A 19,304-nucleotide genomic window follows, 5' to 3' on the forward strand; every position below is an offset into this window, starting at 1 on the left:
TTCCTTGACAATAGGTTGCTTTGGCATGGAGGTTTGGAGTCAGGTGAATCTGGCCCTTATCTCCCTCTTCCATTCAAGAGACAGGAAGCCTCACTTCTCTTGCAAGGCTGATGGCAGCTGTGCCTAGCATCTAGCAGATGCTGAATAAATCACATCTAGTAAAGAAGGATTACTTCCCTGTTCTGCTTTGGAGCATCCCAGTGGCCCTTTCCCCAACCTCCTGCATTGCCAGGAAAGCAAGAGAGGGCTCTTATTGTAACTAATAGGCAGGCTGAACTCACCTTTCACTGTGGAAAGATCCATTATGAAGAAGTCATTTGTCAAGGCCAATTGTATAGCTGCTTTAATTTACATATTTATCAAGTTTGATTAGAATGTATTGTCTTCGACTTTCATCCCAGCTTTCACCTCTCCTGGCTCCTTTTCCTGGGGAAACTGTTTTTGTTGTCCTTGCTGCAAAAGGGCACTGAGTAAGTAAGTAATTCAATTTGCATTTGCTAATAAGTCTGCAACTAAACCTGGTGAGGAATTCCTGGTTTCTGGGAGGGGTGGGGTGGATTACAAGGCCCCACACATGTTGGGTAAATTCTGGGCACTCAGTGCTACCTGATGACTCATTTAACCTCAAGGCAAAAGATACTCTATGTTATTCCACAAAAACTTACTGAGCACCTGTGTGCTAGTTACTAGAAACACACTTTGTAAGAAATTAAAGTCATGGCCGTCCTTCCACTTACAGTCTAGTGACTCCAGTTTCTGTACCTGTAAGATGAGGCGATTGGACAAAGTGCCCTCCGTGTATCAGGCACCAGTTTTGAATAGAGACCTGATGGATTATCTTATTTAATACAAGATATCTGTGAAGTTGATAGTGTTATTATCTTCATTTTGCAGATGACAAAAGATCCCAGGGCTCAAGGACACATAAGTATATGTGACAAGACTTAGATTAAACTCTGCCTTCTGTCTGACTCTAGAGTTCAAGATCATACGCTCATAGCCAAGCATGACCTTCCTCCTCCATTTGTCTTTGGGCTCCTTGATGGCAGGGACAGTCTCTCATTCCTTTCCATGTCCTTAGGGACCAGCTCAAAGTTTGGCATGAGGTCAGCATTAGAAAATGTGTGCTGAACTTAATGGAAAAAGAAAGTTCATCACCCTCAGCCTCCTTATCTTTGGGGCCTCATCTCTGTCCTATTCTCCACAATTGTTGCAGCTACAAACTGTAACAGCACATACATGTGCAGTGTCTACATCTCCATTCAGGACCAAGTTCCAATGCCCAGGAGTGTTGGTGGCTGAAAGCTCACAGCTGAGTTTCTTCTTGGGCCGATCACATAACCTTGACAGAGGTTCCACCCCTGCCCAAGTCCAGTATCCCTAATGTAGGACACAGAGCCAGCTCCTTTGCCTCCTCAGCAACTAGGAAAGGCCCTCCCAGCCCAGAGCTCCTCATGAGATTGATTAAAGTTACTGTTGAGGCTGTCCACATCCTGGTTAACTCAAGCCTCTCAAGAGCATCCTTGAGATCAACCCTAGAAAGTTCCTGCTTATGACTCTCAAGTCTCTGAGTATGTGCCTCAAGGGCCCTAATATTCTGAGCAGGTAGCTCTGGTCCTGACTTTCTGGAGTTCTCAAAAAAGACAGTGTCAGGAACACCCCCTTCCCTACCACTATTAACCTGCCTGCCTGCTGCCAGGCCTATTGTGGCAGCCCTGCAGCCAGTGGGGCACTCTTGTAGGCTCAGTGCTGCTCCTCAGCTCGCCTAAGCCACCTTTGTCTCAGGCCTGTTCCTTTTTGGCTTTCCTTCTCTTCTCTGAAGGGCAGGCATGCACTGGGCACTTTTTAGGCACCAGATTGCATGGACCATGCCCCTTGGAGCCCAATGCAGAGAGCAGAGGTTGTGTGGACCTTGGAATTCTGTGCTCTGGAATCCAGACCTGTCCAACCTTGCCTAGGCCAAAATGCTTTACCTGTCTGGACCTCTGCCCTTCATCTTCACAGTGAGGATATTCTTCTCGGAGACCTTACCTGCTTTGCCATTCTGATAGCCCCTGTGAATCTTCTGCAAGTCAAAGACCTATTTTTTAAAGCAAAGGAACAGTTTTTAAATGTCCTAAGACCTATTAAGATATTAATTTGTGAAGACATTTGAGGTACACTAAAAACCTCCTGCCCTTAAGACCTGAAATTTCAGAATCGATGTTTCATTTCTCATCAAACACATTTCTTTATCATGAGCATACTCCTTGCAGGGGTTACTCCTGTTCTTATCACAGAGTATAAAGGGTAGAACATGCAGTCCCTGACCCTGCAGCATGATGACGTTTTAGGCCTTGGAAAATCTGAATTCATGTAGCTGGGGAGAATAATGTGGGGCAGGAAGCCTAAGAAATGGGAAAGAAAATAAACTGTGCCAACACCGCTCCCCTCTCAAGATGGCCTGGAGGCTCTAGAGGACAGATCCTGGGTCCTATTGGGTAGAAGAGACCTGAGTTGAGGCTTCTTGTCTAGCCTGAACAAGGCAGAAAATGATTTATAACTAAATGAGGTATCCCCATAGTGAACTGTGAGTTTAGGAGATGGTGAAGACTCCTGGAGAGGGTTTTGGAGGAGTTAGGGTGAAAAAAAATGCATAGGAAGGTGAAGGTTTGCTTGAGAATGTAGTAACAAGGTATGTCTGAGTAACAATGTTCACATAGGGGAGTGGTTCTCCTTCAGGGGCTATTTTGCTGCTGAAGAGCCTTGGGGCATTCAGCAATGTCTAAGACAGTTTTGATTGTCATAACTGGGGCAGGGGTATTACTGGCATCTAGTGGAGAGGCTAGGAATACTGCTAACATCCTGTACCACACAGCTCAGTGCCCACAGAATTATCCAACTGAGACATCAGTGGGGTGCTGAGACCCAGGAACCCCATTTCTGTGCTTGTCATTCAACAAACAGTATATGCTACTATAGGTGAAGCCATATGCCTGGGACAAAAAGTTTCTTGTTTAAGGTTTATCTTGTGAACTAGAATGGGTAAACAATTTGACCAAGACCTCATAGACCAGAAAAATCAGTAGGTTTTCCATTTTGCCCCCTCCAAGAACAGAAGAAACAGAGGGAAGAATCTTCTACATGGTCTCCATCCAGCTCTTCCTTCCTGTTGGATTCAGCTTCCAGGTTGCATGGATGAATATCTTGGATTGCATTAACTGCATGTCTACCCATACATACACTAGTTCTCTATGTCCTCCAAGAAAGCTCAATTGATTCCTCCTAGACCTGTATTTTCTCATAAAATTATATACAAGAAATTCTGTACCTTGATCATGTCCTTACTGTAAACCACAGCACGTATTCCCTCTTTGTTATCACAATTGACAAAGTGATATCCTCACATTACCTTCAGCATGACAGTGTTTTGTGTTGATGAAATCAGATAAACCCAGCATTAACACTAGGCAAGACCTTAGGACAAGTCCCAGGTAAACATGAATTTCCTCCTTTCCTTTTCAGAGCAGGCACATCCGAGTCTTGGAGTCTGAGTAGGAGGAATCAAAATAGATAAAATGGGGGCTGGCATTCCAGGCAGGGAGGAAAATGAGTGCTCAGTGTGGAGGTGTGAGAGAACATGTCATGTCTGGGAGACAGCCTGGAGTAAGCTGAGGCCAGGGCCTGTGGAAGAGACAGGGCAGATATGTGGTCACCAGCTGCCAGAGATGGGGATCCAGGCTAAAGAGGCTGGGCTTGAGCTGAGAACAACAGAGAGCCATTGAAGAGTTTTAAGCAGACAAAGTGGCATGCCTCCATGCATGTTTTAGAAGGACAACAGTGATGGCTAGGTGGAGACCAGCATCTGTGCAGTTCTAGTTCTGAACACACCTACAGACACCAGTCAACCATGCTGTTATGGCCGCCAGGATTTCTTATTTTCCCTGTTTGGTAGCAGTTTGGGCCCTGGAGAAGTGGAGAAATGATTGCAACTGGTTTAAAACCAGTAGGAGGGCATTTTCTTGACTTTATAATGCCTTCAAGGGTCATGAAGTCAATTAAAAAAAAAAAAAAGGCTTAGGGATGAAAAAAGAGTCCTCTCTGGGCATGATGTCTCATGCCTGTAATCATAGCTACTTGGGAGGAAGAGATCAGGAGAATCATAGTTTGAGATTTGACACCAGCCTTGGCAAAAGTTCATGAGACACCATATCAATCAGTAAAAGCTGGGCCTGTCATCCCAGCTATGAGGGATAAACGTGAGGATTGTGGTTCAGTCTACCCCAGGCATAAAGCAAGACTCAATATGAAAAATAACTACAGCACAAAGGGATGGGGACATGGCTTAAGTGAGGCCCTGAGTTCAACCCCAAGTATCACACACACACAAAAAATCCTCCCATTTTAACATTCCACATTCCTCTCCCAGTACACTATCCCATTCTTCATATTAGCATCTCATTCATTACAAGTTATTGTCATAGTTATGGTCAACAGAGAGTGAAACAAAACTGACAGTGAACTGGGAGATTTTTGCCCTCAGAAGGCACAGCTAGTACTCTTTGGAGCCTCTTCACATCTCCCAATACCCAATCAGTCACTGATCCATAGGTAATTGACCACATGGATCAAGGCTTTTCTCTGACACTTCATGAAAGACCAAGATTATGACTTTCGTCCTTATTCAAAGTTAACATCAATAGATAAGATGCAAATTTACTTAGATTCTACATATCAACAATGGGAAATAAATTTATATCCTGGGAGACACCTACCAGTTGTATATTGCTGTCTAACAAGTTATTCTAGAATTTATTATCTTAAAATAACAGACGTTTATTATTATGTCTCAGTTTCTGTGGGTCAGGCATGTGGGAGTGCCTCACTGGTAGTTCTTGCTGAAGGACTGGGCCAGGACTGTAGTCATCTGGGATTGGAGGACCCCTTTTGGCTTCGGCAGATGCCAGTTCATCTTGGCTATTTTCTGGGTACTTCAGTTCCTCATCAAATGGGCCTTTTCATAGGCTACCTGAGTGTCTTCATGACATGGTAGTTGGCTCCCCCAAAAGTGAGTGATTCAAGAAAGAACAAGCATAGCCCAAGCCCTCAGTCTATTTTATAGCTCAATTTCAGAAATATTGTATCATCACTTTCATAGTATGCCATTTGTTAGAAGCAGATCCTCTAAACCCAGCCCACATAGAAGAGAAGGGAAGTTAATCAGTCCCTTTTATTTATCTATTTATTTTTGCAAAGCCATAGTAGAGTTTTATTGAAAGGAAAATGAAAGTATAGACACCACAAAAGAAAGAGTGATGAGCCCTGGCCAGGTGGGACAGAAACTAAATTTCTACATCTTGAAATAGAAGATTAACAAAGAATTGGTGAACATAATTTTAAAACCACCACAGGGACTCTAATTAATCTCTAAGAGTCAATATGACACAATGATAAGAGCATAAATTAGAGATTCTTAAGACCTAGGTTTATTCCTGGCTCCTTGTGCAAGTTTAGGCAAGTCAGTTAATGTTTCTGGATCTGTTTCCTAATCTATAAAAGAGGGTTAGGAATAGTATAGTAATGGAAAGATGTTTCATTGGGTTACTGTGAGAATTAAGTGAAATCATGCACGTAAAGTGTCTGGCACAGAATAAACATTTAATGAATATTACTTAATTGCTATCATAATAGAACAATGTTATTGTCCTCCTTCATAGTGTAAAGAAGAGATTAAGAGCACAGTTTCTGCCTGAGTTGGGACTCTGGCTTTGGCATCATTATCTATGAGAATTAAGGCAAGTCACTGAATCTCTCTTGGCCTTCGTTTTCTGTAAAATGAAGAATATAATAGTACCCGGCCACTTAATAGGTCTTCAGTAAACATTTTATTAGTTAGGAAATAGTGTGTGATAGAGGAACATAATGACAAAGGGGTACCTGTATGTATTTGTGCATGTGTGTGTGTGTTTGTGCATTCGTTCATGTGTGCACATATGGGTTGGGGTGCTACACAAAGATGTTTGACTTACACCTTTACTTTAACTGGGCATCCTGATGTGGCTGATTCAGACCCATTCGAGTATGATCTTGTACCCTTGAACTTGTCAACCTCCATGAGCTCTCCAGTTTTACCATGCATTATGGGTTGCTGTTGGTCTCATTGTTTGCATTCTGTTCCATCCTAGCTTTGTTCAAGTGTACTTCCTTCTTCACCCCTGCTGCCTCCATCAAGAATATGTTTAATTGGCTTTGCATGGAGTCTGGGGATTTGGTGATAGGAGGGGGCTGGAGGTGGTCCCATGTCACACCATCTCCGAGCTGCTACATTACCTTAAATTGATTTTGCAAATGAAAGCTAAAAGCTAAGCAAAGGCAACTCATCCATTTTGCATAAAGATGATTATAATGGTCTTTTATGGCCTCCTAAATGACAAAGCAATTTGTTACCTGCCTGCATCAACATTTGCTTATATTAGCACCTGAGATGCTTGATTTTTATTAGCCCTGTGTTATCATTTTATGAAGACACTGGGGCTCAGTAAAATTAGTGTGCAAATAGAATGCCCATTTTGCATTTCCCTATGGTCAGCAGAAATGCTGAATTCAATTGAGTTGATACTGGGTCAAGGGAGACATTCATAAAGTTTGCCTTCACTGAGGGCCTCAGCAATTCCATTTATCATTTCTGGACTGCTGGCATACATGGGGTCAGAATTAGGTACTGTGTTTTAAAAAGGCTTGGTAATTTTTTAAGTGAAAAAATAATATAAATACTAAGACAGAAGCTCAATTTCCATCAGCGATAAAGAATGAATTCAAACTATTTTGGGCCCATTGTAGGTAGAAATGAGGCAGATGTGGTATCTTACAATGTTGTTAGTGGACCCAGAAGGAGACAGATAGGATAGCGAAGGAGACACTGGCTGGGAGCCAGGGCTTGATTACTAGCTGCATGACCTTGGGCCTCAGTTCCCTCACCTGGAAAATGGGATTAGCACTGTCTCCCTCACCAAAGCATATGAAGATTAAATAATAGGTGTCTAAACTTCTTTATAAAGTATGACCTATACAAGTATTTTTCCTTACAGCTAGTTCCCGAATACCTGCTCCATATAGGATCCTGGGAAATACATTAGAGACACACACATAGATGTTGATTCTCCTTTCAGTAGCTTGTATTCAGTCTGGGAAATGTTAAGGTGATTAACTCCTCTTTTAAAACCAAAAAGTTCTTCAGAGTGGTAAGCCTTCTTTGTCCCTGTTTATTCCTAAAGGTGCCTACCATAGAGCTGAGCACAGGATGAGTTCTTACATATTTTGGTCCCATTATATTTCTTGTTGCTTTTCAGTGGAAGCGGTGACTCCGATACCCCCAATGAACCAAACAAATCTCAAGCCTTTAGCACATTGATTAATGAAGTTAACTTTTTTTTCTTTAGTCTCTGTCATTGGTGCAACTGTTGGAATAATGAACCACATTCAAAATTATTTGTCACCTGCATTTTAGAAGGAAAAAGTCTGATAACTTTTTCTACACTCTCTCTCTCCAGATAATCTAACATAGATTGGTTTCTTTAACCAATTCTTCTCAGTGTTTCTTCCTAAATTTCCTTGAGATTGTTCCAATTCTTCTTCTGTTCGTGACTAAGCACCCTTTCCCTGATTCATCTTTTTTAGCAATGTCACTCTTGACTACTGATTTTTTTGTGTAATAGCTGAACTTTATTATACTGGCAAAACTCCTGTAGTGGCAGAAAGAGCTTGGGTTCTGATCTGGCATATCTACATATCTAATAATTTTTATTAGATGCTGGATATTGCAAATTGTACATTGTTGTGTGTCTGGATTTTGCTGTCTTCCTTTAAAGATAGTTGAGCTTTCTTATAGCAGCAGTTAAAATTCTTTTATTCAATTTGATTCTTTTTGAGATTGGTTTAAAGCCTTTTTAATGTATGTGTAGGGCAGTTTTGGCACCAATTAAGATATGGCCTTTCTGAGTTATCATTCTTCTCAAGTGGTCAACAAGGACTTCTGCTTTGGTACTAATAATTCAAATGGTTCCCAGACCTGTGTAACTCCTGGGAAGTGTGCAGTTCCTGGCCATTTTTCCCTAACATAATGGTATGTGTTAGTCAGCTTTCTGCCACTGTGACAAAATACCTGAGATAAACAATTTATAAGGGAGAAATGTTTATTTTGATTTATGGTATTAGAGGTTTCAGTCCATGGTAACTTGGCACTGTTGCTTTTGGACCTATGGAAGCACAGTATATCATGGTGGGAGCATATGACAGAGGAAACTGCTTACCACATGACAAAGAAAGAAAAAGAGGGGCTAGGGTCCTGATATCTCCTTCAAGGGTATAACCCCATGACCTAACTTACTTGTACTAGGCTCTACCTTCTACCACCTCCTAATGGTTCCACCACCTCCCATAATGACATGGGCCAAGCCTTCAACACACAGGCCTTTGGGGGACATTCAAGACCTGAGCTACAGCATGAAGATTCACCCTATGCATGCACATCTTAGGATGATCTAACAAAGACTCAAGAAGAATCCTTTACAGACTTCTGAAATTCTTTTTCTACAGAGCTCCCTCCTCTGGAATTCACAGAGATTTCCCACAACTGTCACCTGCTGAACTTGAATCTCAGTGAGGTTTCCACATTTTGCTCAGGATACCTGCTCCCTGCTCTTTGGTCTATAATGGACCATCAGGCAAAATGCAAGGGCATATAGGGCATATCTTATTTGCTTCCCCTTTCTCATGGATGATCTTGTAATGCCTCTTGTCCAATGTCTGAAAGTAGTTGTGTTGTATATTTTGTTTAATTTTCTAGTTGCTTAAGGTAGAAGGAAATCTAGTCCCTGTTACTTCATTACCTCCAGACAAGAACTTGGGTTTGAATCTCAGTTTCTGCCAATACCTATTAGCTATGTGACCTTGAACAAATATATACTCTCTCTGAGCTCAGTTTCTGCCCCTATAGAAGGAGTATCAACTACATGTTGCTATAAGGATTATAAATATATATATATATGTGTGTGTGTCTGACACAAAGGGGTTGATTAAATGGCAGCTGCTACTATTACTATTGACATAAATACATGCCTTCTTTACTCCATAATTGAATAGATGTTTGTTGAGTACCATGCTATGTATAAGCTTGTTTAATCATCACAACAACCTTATGAAGCAGATATCATTATCCTGGTTTATTGAGTAGAACATTGAAACTCAGAAAGATGCACAACTGTCTAGGGTCACAGTCGGTGGCTTTGGGAATTCAACTTCACTCATGCGACTTCCTCAGATGATTGCAAATATTGTATATTAATATAATATGCTAAGTAGCACCAAGAAAAGGGAATGTAGTCTTTTAATATTGAGTAGCTAGAGACATAATTTAATTGGTTAGCATTGACTAGGCCTTAATGTTTCTAACACAATGATTTAAGAGACAAATGTAAAACATCCAGCTCATCTACCTCCCTCCTACATACCAATCCCTAGTGTCAGCTTTCCTTGCCCTCCTGGTGACCTTCTTCCATTTTATCTTCCAGACAATCTTCGGGAAGGGGCAGAGCAGAAGGTAGTATTCATCACAGGACGAGTCCATCCAGGGGAAACTCCCTCTTCGTTTGTGTGCCAAGGTGAGTTTAAAATTGCATATAAAATGCTCTTACATCCAACTGGGGCACTGTGATGACCTCTGGGACAGTGTAGTCACATACAGCGTCATTATCTTGGATAGCAATTTACTTCACTTCTTTAAAGAAGGTACACTTGATCTCTACTATGTTTTGTCTCAATAAATGCTTATTGACTAGAGACATCTATGGATGGATAGATGAATGGATGGATGGATAAATGAACAGATGGGGCTGAGTGAAATTCTCTCAATGTGCTCCACTGAGGATAGACCATAGAGTCAACTACAGTTCTCAGCTTTACTCGTCTTCAACAGTTTACAACAATAAGAAATCTAGCCCCAGCTCAATGTGTCTATTGGTAGAAGGGCTGTGAAATGGGAAAATAAAGACTGAAAAATATCTATTTACTCATTTGTTCATTCACTTCACAAATAACCTTTTTTTGGCAGTACTGGGGTTTGAACTCAGGCCTTGTGCTTGCTAGGAAGGTGCTCTGCCACTTGAGCCACACCTCCAGCCCAATGAACAACTTTTGAAATGCCTACTATGAACAAAAAGGCATGCTTGGTATCAGAAAACCAAATGCAAATAAGACAATTTCTCTGCTCAAGTATATTGCTTTATAATTGCTTTTAAAACTTATTTGTAAACATTTAATCCAAATAAAATAAGTATTTAATTAGTCAGCTATAGTCAGAAATATACATTCAATAAATAGGATACAAATGATAATATAATGAATGCTCAGGTATCCATCAATTTAAGAAGCACAATATTATCAATTCCAGTTCTTTGTCCTCCTTCCTACTTTGCCCCAAAGATAACCATCAGCTTGAATTTTGTGTTTTGTCATTCTTAATCTTTCTTAATAGTTTTACTATGTATGTAAACATTTCTAAATAGTGGGTTTTTAAAGTTTCTCTTGTTTTTGAACTATAATAAGAATTCCATCATTTTGCATGCATTGAGACTTGCTTTATGTTCAGTATCTATGTTGGTTAATATAGTTATTCACTAGCTTTTTTCCACTGTATTTATTATATTCCATGTCTGGCTACAACTCAATATTTACCTACTGGACTGTTAATGGATAATTACATCGTTTACGGTATACTTTTCTTACCAATATGCACTTACAAACATTTTTATGCATCTACCTTGTGCACATGTGAAAATTCTTTCCTAGGATGTATACCATGGGAATGTAATTCCTGGGCCATAAGATATGTGCATCCACTTTACTACATATTTCCAAATTTCTCTCCAAAACATACACTTTTGCACTGCCACCTGCAATGTTTGAGTTCCTACTGTCCCATATTCTTGCCAGTATGTTTTCATTTGTACCCACCTAGTGATTGTATTATACATGAAAATATTTGATATATTTCCCAAGTACTGTTTTAAGCACACTATGTATTTTAATTAATTAGTTTTATTAATTTATTTTAATGATATTAATTTCTCATGTCACAGGAACTGTATTTTTACATATGAGAAAACTGAAATCATTTATCTCATTTCAATTTTAAGATGACCATGAGGTTGAGGGATATGAAAAGCCTATGAAGGTTATTTGACTTGAGGACAGCTGTGTACTGTCCACTACAGTGGAAGTGTCTAGAAATTTGGAAACAGACAACCCTGGGGTGGCTTTAGTTTCCTCAAATGTAAAATTAGGATAACAATGCTATCCAGGAAAGCTGTTAGGAAGCTGGCATGAGATGAATGTAAACCCAACACCCAATCCTGTGCCTGGCATGCAGCAGGCCCTCCACAGATGCCACCTCTGTCCCCATGGGAACCTGAGAAGATGAAGCAGGTAATCTGCTTTGCAAACTATCAAGCACTGTGCAAATAAATATGTGTTTCATTTTCCCAGTTCCTACTTTTTCTGTGCTGTGGTTGGGCATGATTGCCTCCCTCTATTTTTCAGCTGAGATGACTGAGTTTCAGGGAGAGGAAGTGACTTGTCCAAAGCCCAGCAGCTTGTCTGAGGCATGGCTGGGCTCCAGTGGCTGCAGCTGACTCATTAGCATTCTCACTTTATACTCCCTCTCCATACACTGTCCTTGCAGTAACCTTTCTCATTCCTCCTGGGTTTACCTACCCCTTTACCTGCAGCCATCTGCCAGTTATTAAACTTGTCAGCAGCTCGGTTCCGCCAACTGATTGGATGTAGCTGCTTTGTCCTTGTTTGCAAAAACACAGTAACCTTGCCATCAGGACCTGCATGTCTAGGAACCTGAATCCCTGAACTCACCTCTTTTGTGTGCTGTGGACAGAGGGCAGGGTCACCATCCCATTTTACAGATGAAGACTGGAACATAGAGAAGTTGAGTAGATATGAGGTGCTCTCTCTGTTAACATAATAAAGGACCTTTGGATAGTGCTGAGTTAATACACTCAATGATGTCCTTTAGGTTTTCAAATAAATATTTGCTCATTATCTTCTCAAGACAAACTCAAATCTAGTACAGCATTCAAAGTCCATAATGATCTGGCTCTTGGCAGGTTCTCTGGCCTCACCCTCATTACTCCTCAGCCCCATACAGATTAATCAACGAATGGACAGTCTTCTCTTCAGAACCTGCCCTTTGCATCTGATGCTCCTTCTGACTAGGAGGACCTGAACCCACTCCTTGCCACTTGTCTTAGTATCTCCCATCTCCCAAGGCTTATTCCAAGTGCTCCCACTGTGAGTCTCCTTGTCTCACTCCCTCAACCCCCTTCTTTCTACCTATACTGTAGTTCTAAAGAATGCCATCGTCAATAAAAGATCTTTATTGCCCTGGTTTGTTATATGATTGACTTGCATTTGTTTCTCCCCCAATTAAACCATAAACTACTGAAGGCCTTGGGCCAGCTCTCCAACTGTCACTTTCCACATCTGTAAAATAGGATTATCTTGTTCATTATATGGGGTTGTTTGGAGGAACAAAGGCTATGTTGGCTATGTATTACTAAAACTGAATTAAGAAAGAGGATCCTCAAGGTCACACAGCTAGCAAATAGCAAAAGAGACTCATCCTGGGTTTGGCCAACTTCCTAGCCTATATGTGCTTCTTTGTTCTACTCAGAAATAAGAAATGCTAGAAGTCAAGTTTGTACCTGACAAGACACAAATGTCTTAATATCCCACAATTTATGTATATTTTACAGGAGACTCAGGGAAGTGAGATAGCTAACCCAACGTCTCACAACTCATTCATGACAATGGTTTTGGAATCCATCTTCCCAATTCTGCTCTGCTCTCCCTTTTTCCCAGTCTCTATGGCTGTCTCTTAAGACATGATTTATCCTACCTTGAAGAAGTATAACACAGGCATCATGCCTACTTTTCTGCCTACACTGAGTCTCTCAGTCACATGAGGACAGCACAGATCATGCCCCACATGACACAGGTAGAGGTTTCTTCTACAGTCAGAGCCCATCTTATTTTGGGGAGGTAGGCAGGCCTGAGATCTAGAGGGATGATGTCTAAGATCTGTTAACTCTTCCCCATTAACTAACTGCCTCAGTGACCTTGAGCAGGAAGCAGGCATGTGAGGGTGGTCATCCCCATCTGGCTGGGACCATGGTTCTTGCCACCAAGCTGCTGATGCACCTGCTGCTGAGAGTAGAGTGAAATTATGTCAGTGCAGAGTTCTGGAAGGAGTGTCATTAGAGTGGCAAGGCCTGGATTTCCTGATATGGTGATGGAACAGTGGACTCTAGGTCACTCCTTTATCTTCCCAGACCTTACTTGTGGCATTTGTGAGGACAAACTCTCCTCATTCTCCAGCTACCATGTCATAGGAACCCACGTGCTACCCTGTGGTTGGGTACGTGAGGTTATAGGCTCTAAGGATCCCAGCACCTTCACTTACTACAGTGTAACTTTGGTAATGTCACAGAACTTCTCTGTCTCAGTGCTTTATCTCCAAAGGGAAATAATAGGAATCCTGTCTCACAGAGTTATAAAGATAAGAGGAGTTAACAGCCATAAACATGATAGGACAGTGTCTGGAATACAATGAGCATGAAGGGTCACCATGTGGGGAGGAGAGAGGCAGCACTAATGGAGCATATTGCAGGTGCTGGGTTCTTGGTGACACACTTTTGTGCTGTGGGCCCCACTTTGCCTCTCTGCCTTGGGGACAGGTTTTAGCTGGGCTCTTTTCACCTGGAAACTCTGATTACAGGTTGGAAGCTTGGCCAGGCCCAGACCCAGACCCAGACCTCAGTCTCTGACTCCCAACCAAGAAAATGGCCCCCTTTTGTTGTAAATCCTGAGGCTGACGGCATGTCTCAATTGGTAGAGCACATGCCTAGCAAGCACAAGGCCCTGAGATCAAACCCAAGTATTGAAAAAAAAAAGGAAGGAAGAAAGGAAGGAAGGAAAGGGAGGGAGGAAGGAAGGAAGGAAGGAAGGAAGGAAGGAAGGAAGAAGGAAGGAAAAAAAGAAATAAAATAAGAAAATCCCATCTGCAGATTGGATTTGTCCTCTTCACACCCTTATTGCTGAATTAATGAGATGAACACTCATGGAATGCTACTGTGGGCCAGATATGCCATACTCTGGAGAGCAGCAGAGGCAATGGTCATGGCTAAGGTTTGGAGTTGGACAGGCCTAAATTTGAATCCTACTACTCTGCCTGCCAGCTGAGGGACCTTCAGCAAGTCTTTGACTCTCAAAGCCTCTGTTTCCTCACCTGCAAAATGGGGCAGCAAGAACTTGCTCAAGGATGGGGATGCCATGGGGATGAGAGTCAGTGCTATGCTGAGCCATGTTCACGCTCTCCTCCCATGCACTTCCACAGAAATCCCACAGTCACTCACAGGGCAGCTCTCACCCCTACTTTCCAGAGTAGTCAAGGGGCTCATTGAACATCACCTGACAAGTTAGTGGTGGAGCTCAGGCCTCCCAGCATAAGCCCTGCTGATTCCTGTCAAGATAACTCCCAGGCCTATACTGTATGAAGATAAAGGGCTGGCCCTCTCCTTGGGAGTTCACTCCTCAGGGCTACTTTGTGGGAGTAAGAAAAGGGAGAAGGGTGTGAGCACACACATAAGCATATACCATGCTTTTGCAACCACCAATGCCAACAGCCATCAGGGTCAAGCACAACCTAATATACCCATTTCCCATCAGTGAGATGATGACCTTTGCCCTTTCCTGTACTTTGCTTTTCTCCTACCTCTGTTCCTCACCCATTCTTCATCTTCTCTCTATGTCCCAAACAACCTCTCATCATAAATGTGGGTGTGATGGGAACTTTCTCTTTCCTTGGCTTCTTTCTGTCTCTTCATTTATGAAATGGGTAGAGCTGGGAGTCGAAGGTGAAGACTTAGTGTGAGCCTCAGGCTCTTCAGGATCAGACTCCCTATGGTTCTGTAAGTTGAGGCCATTGGGCTTGGCTGAGGACAGAAGGGGCCTGGTAACAATAAAGGGAGGGCCTAATGGCTGCTGTCCTGCACACCATACTCTGGGCCCAACAGAGATCTCAACTGTCATGCTTCAAGCAAGATGCTGCCTAGGATACTGCCTGTGAGCAAAGAAAAGAAACAACAATCCTTACATAAAACTGTCTAGAGAGAAAATCATGCAGGCACATGCAAATTATTCTGAAAAATACATGCAAATAGTCTCCTGAGTTTTTCTATCTTCGCTTAATGGAAAAAGCACTGCTTTGAAGCCAGCAACACTGAATATGAATCCCATCTGGACTCTGTGAAACACTCAGCAAGTGATGTCACACTCTGACTTGGTTTCTCTGTCTTTAAAATGGAGCCAATAGCATTGCAAGACAATCTAACTAATGATGTATAGTGTTCACACTTGGACTGATTTTATTTATGTGTATCTACCACACACTTTTCCGGTGTCACACACCAAGGCACGGAGAGTATGGTAGCAAAGAGAGTAGGCCAGTTCCTGCTTTCCTGAAATTCACAGCCTAGAGGAAAGATAGACATGAACAGCATGTGCAAGCATCAATCCCCAAAAGACTCAAAGGTTCAGGAAAGGTAACGGTCCTCATTCTTCTGAACTCAGTTTCCATTTTGAGGCCCCATCCTGCCAGGGGCTAGAAAATTAATCTCGGTCATTTTCCCCAAAGTTATATGACTTGAGCAAAGAGTTCAGTTGCTTTGTGAGGCTGGTAGCACTACTTCCCTTTCACCTGTTGCATCCTTATGATTCTCTTGGTCACTGTAGTGCCTCTGCAGGTCACCACTGTAGTCAGTCCCTCATTCCTGACTACACCTTCCCTCTAAGCAGCAATCTCTACTGCACTAGGGGATGCTCGCCAAAGCCCACATTTGACCTTGCATCTTCCTAGCTTCAAGCTTTCAGTGGCTCTCCAATGCCTTTCAGGTATTTTCAGTTGTACTGACAAGATTCTGCTCACCTCTGCTCATATCTCTCATATACCTCCTCCCTTCCACAAACCTAAAGGCAAACCAAGCAAGAGTAACAATTAAAACATCATTGTATACTTGCTATATGCCAGACACTTGACATGTTAACTCATTTACATCCTCAGAGTAACCTACAAGTAATTACTATTGTCCTCTTTTTAACTGGTAAGGAAACTGAGGAAGTGAGAAGGAAAGGTGACACACCAAATCAATGACTCCTAAGGAGTCAGACCTGGACAGTCTACTTTCAGAATCTACACTTTCAACCCCAAAGCTATGTCTTTGAAATTGAAAAGCTGCTAACAAAACAGGCCATCTTCTTTCTTACCAGCAAGCCTCAGTGTAAGAATTCTCCTTCCTGGACACCCTCCTGGCACCTATCATTTGGCTCACTCTGCTCATTCTCCAAATCTGTTTTCCAGAATCCCTTCATGACCCCCCAGACTGGGTCACGAGCCCCTTTTTGATTCTTATGGCTCTGTTCAGTTTCCATCAGGACCTTGATTTCTTGCTATGTACCCTCTGCAGCAGGAACACCTTCTTCATCTTAGAATGCTCGGCATTTTCCCTTCTAAGGAGTGTTTGTAGAATGAGTGATTATGGATTCAACTAACTTCAGTTTTTGTCAAAGTTGAGTGAGTTCCTGGGACTGATCAGCCAATAGGCATTTATTAAGCACCTGTTGTAGGCTTTGTCCTGAGCTAAGGACTCTGGGAGAAATAACAGCAATGACTATGATATTCAGTTGTGATTGGTCTGGCATGGTCTGGCATGGTTCATTCTGGCCAGCTGAAGATTGGCACTGGACAAGAATCTCTGGCACCCAGCTTTAATTTCAAATCTTCTGCCACATTTCCTTCTTCTCCCAGCCTCTCTATCCTCCAGCCTTTCCATTGTTCCTCTTTCCTCCATTTTCCTGATTAAATCATCTCAGAGGAAAAGACCTGGTAAATTTGTTCACAGACAGAAAAACAAAGAATCTCAAGGTAGTCAATGGTATCTCCCAGCTGGGGAGAGATTACTCTCCTCACCTGACCAAAGGAGATTCTTCTACTTTATTTATTTTTTTTTTTCAGAGTTGCATTTGTTTTTTTTTCTTTTATTTATTCATATGTGCATACAAGGCTTGGTTCATTTCTCCCCCCTGCCCCCACCCCCTCCCTTACCACCCACTCCGCCCCCTCCCTCTCCCCCCACCAAATACCCAGCAGAAACTATTTTGCCCTTATTTCTAATTTTGTTGTAGAGAGAGTGTAAGCAATAATAGGAAGGAACAAGGGTTTTTGCTGGTTGAGATAAGGATAGCTATACAGGGCATTGACTCACATTGATTTCCTGTGCGTGTGTGTTAACTTCTAGGTTAATTCTTTTTTTTTTTTTTTTTTTTTTTTGATCTCACCTTTTCTCTAGTACCTGTTCCCCTTTTCCTATTGGCTAGATTCTTCTACTTTAGGGGAGGAAATTAAAACCAATAGCATCACAGAATGTTAATGTTTGGTGCATCTTGGTTCTTTCTCCTAATTTTATAAAGAGAAAACCCAGAGGCTTCATACAGCTTACCCAGGGACTGAGCCAATACTGAAACCCAGGTTTTCTTTTGGTTTGTTGGATTCTCCAATTCAGTGGACTCTCTCCAAAATTGCATGGTTAGTAATCATCACAGACCAGAATGTCTACTTCCAAAATGAATCCTGTTTTCCACTAACCCCATTGCCTTTCAATCTTGGCTCTGAGTTTATTGAAACACATCATGATTATCAGGTGCTGTGCCAGGAGCTAACGTACAGAGCACAGAGCAATCTTCCAGATTCAGTATTATCCTTCCATAAAGATGAGAAAACTGATCAGAAAAAAGCTAATAAGCAACTTCTTTGGCTAATAATCAGTAAAGATTCGAATACAAGTTCCTAAGTCGTTCTGCTCACTGGATCCCTCTGCTTCCGTGTCCCACGTAATGCTTTTGATCCACAGCCAGGCATGGTATTTCCTCTCCTCTTTTGCTGTCTCCCACATTCATCCTACTCCTCTCCACTTACCACCTTCCCCTACTACAAAAAAAAAAAAAAAAAAACCCCAAACCAAATACACTCACACACACACACACACACACACACACACACTTAAAAGAAAAGATCTCCTGATTTTTCTGATCAGTGAGAATGATTCCTGTTGAATTGAATTTGACCTCAAGCCAAGAGATAAGTCTAAAACCCATTCTCTCCTTGCCTCTCATCCACCTGGGAGAAGGAGTTCTGTGCTGCTGCAGCCTCTGGTCTTTGTTTCTCTCATTCTTTTATTAGCTGCCTAATTGGCATCCCAATTTATCTGTTCATCTGTGAAGGAGGATGGATCACAATGAGCTACTCCATTTCCAGAAGCCATTCTCAGAGGCAGCATGGACAGGCCCTGAGCGCAAGCTGGCTCCTTGATAGAGGGCTGCCCTGGGAGCTGGGGTCAATTAGTGGACAGATTAAGCAATTATTAGCCCCTAACAAGGGCGCCTGGCATCATTACCCTGCCTGTTTACTGGCAAACTGCAACTTTAGTATGAGGACCAACAAATAAATTAGGGCATCTGGTCCACCACTGCCTTGTCGACTGAGAAGTAAATGATGTCCAACTGGCTCTCTGCTGCCAATGGATTCTCAGCCTGGAATAATAAAAAGCCTGAGATGTCCCTCACTGGTCACAGCAGCTTTGGAATGTGCTCTGTAGTTATTTATCATTCCAAGAGCTAAGTGCCTACTGCTGGGCATGTAGATTGAACAATCTACAGTTATCCTGCTGCCTCCATTCTGCCTGTCTGTCAAGACCTGTCAGGGTGGAGTTGAGAGGCTCCCTCTCCTCTTGGCTTTTCCTGCTTTCTCCAGAAGGGAACAAGACATATCTGCATTTTGGGGACTCTTCTATCACTTTCTGGAATCACACTAATTTCATGGAATTCATTTTGTCCATTTGTTCAGGTCTGCAATGAAGTGGAAAGGTGGAGCAAAGGTGTTGATTTTCTCACTCTTTTTCTTGTGGATAGATGCAGGTCATCACCAGAAGGATACTAAGGAGAGACTGACAGGGTCAGTTTTAGGAAGGCCTTTCTGGTTGCAGCAGTGAAGGCACCTTCCAGTGTTGTTGCTGCCATTCAGGCCCTTGAAGGAACAGCTCAAAAGACACCTTTTCTTGTTCTCTCCAGCAGGAAGTGCTCTCTCCCTAGTGTCCCTAGGTTTCAGTGTTGTCTTGAGCTATAAGTGTCTTGGAAGATTGATGGGG

The 19,304-nt window shown here is 42.2% G+C and overlaps 1 protein-coding gene across 4 annotated transcripts in view; it reads left to right on the forward strand.

Moving 5' to 3' along the window:
* Agbl4 (AGBL carboxypeptidase 4) overlaps positions 1-19,304 on the forward strand; it is a 1,287,504-nt gene that overhangs the window by 1,146,595 nt on the left and 121,605 nt on the right. For all 4 annotated transcript variants that reach the window (XM_074080185.1, XM_074080183.1, XM_074080187.1 and 1 more), the window contains exon 7: positions 9,549-9,638. In XM_074080185.1, coding sequence (XP_073936286.1) covers positions 9,549-9,638 — 90 coding nt within the window. The remainder of the gene's footprint in view (positions 1-9,548; positions 9,639-19,304) is intronic.

This window comes from Castor canadensis, chromosome 7, assembly GCF_047511655.1.
Source record: "Castor canadensis chromosome 7, mCasCan1.hap1v2, whole genome shotgun sequence".
Lineage (NCBI taxonomy): Eukaryota > Metazoa > Chordata > Mammalia > Rodentia > Castoridae > Castor > Castor canadensis.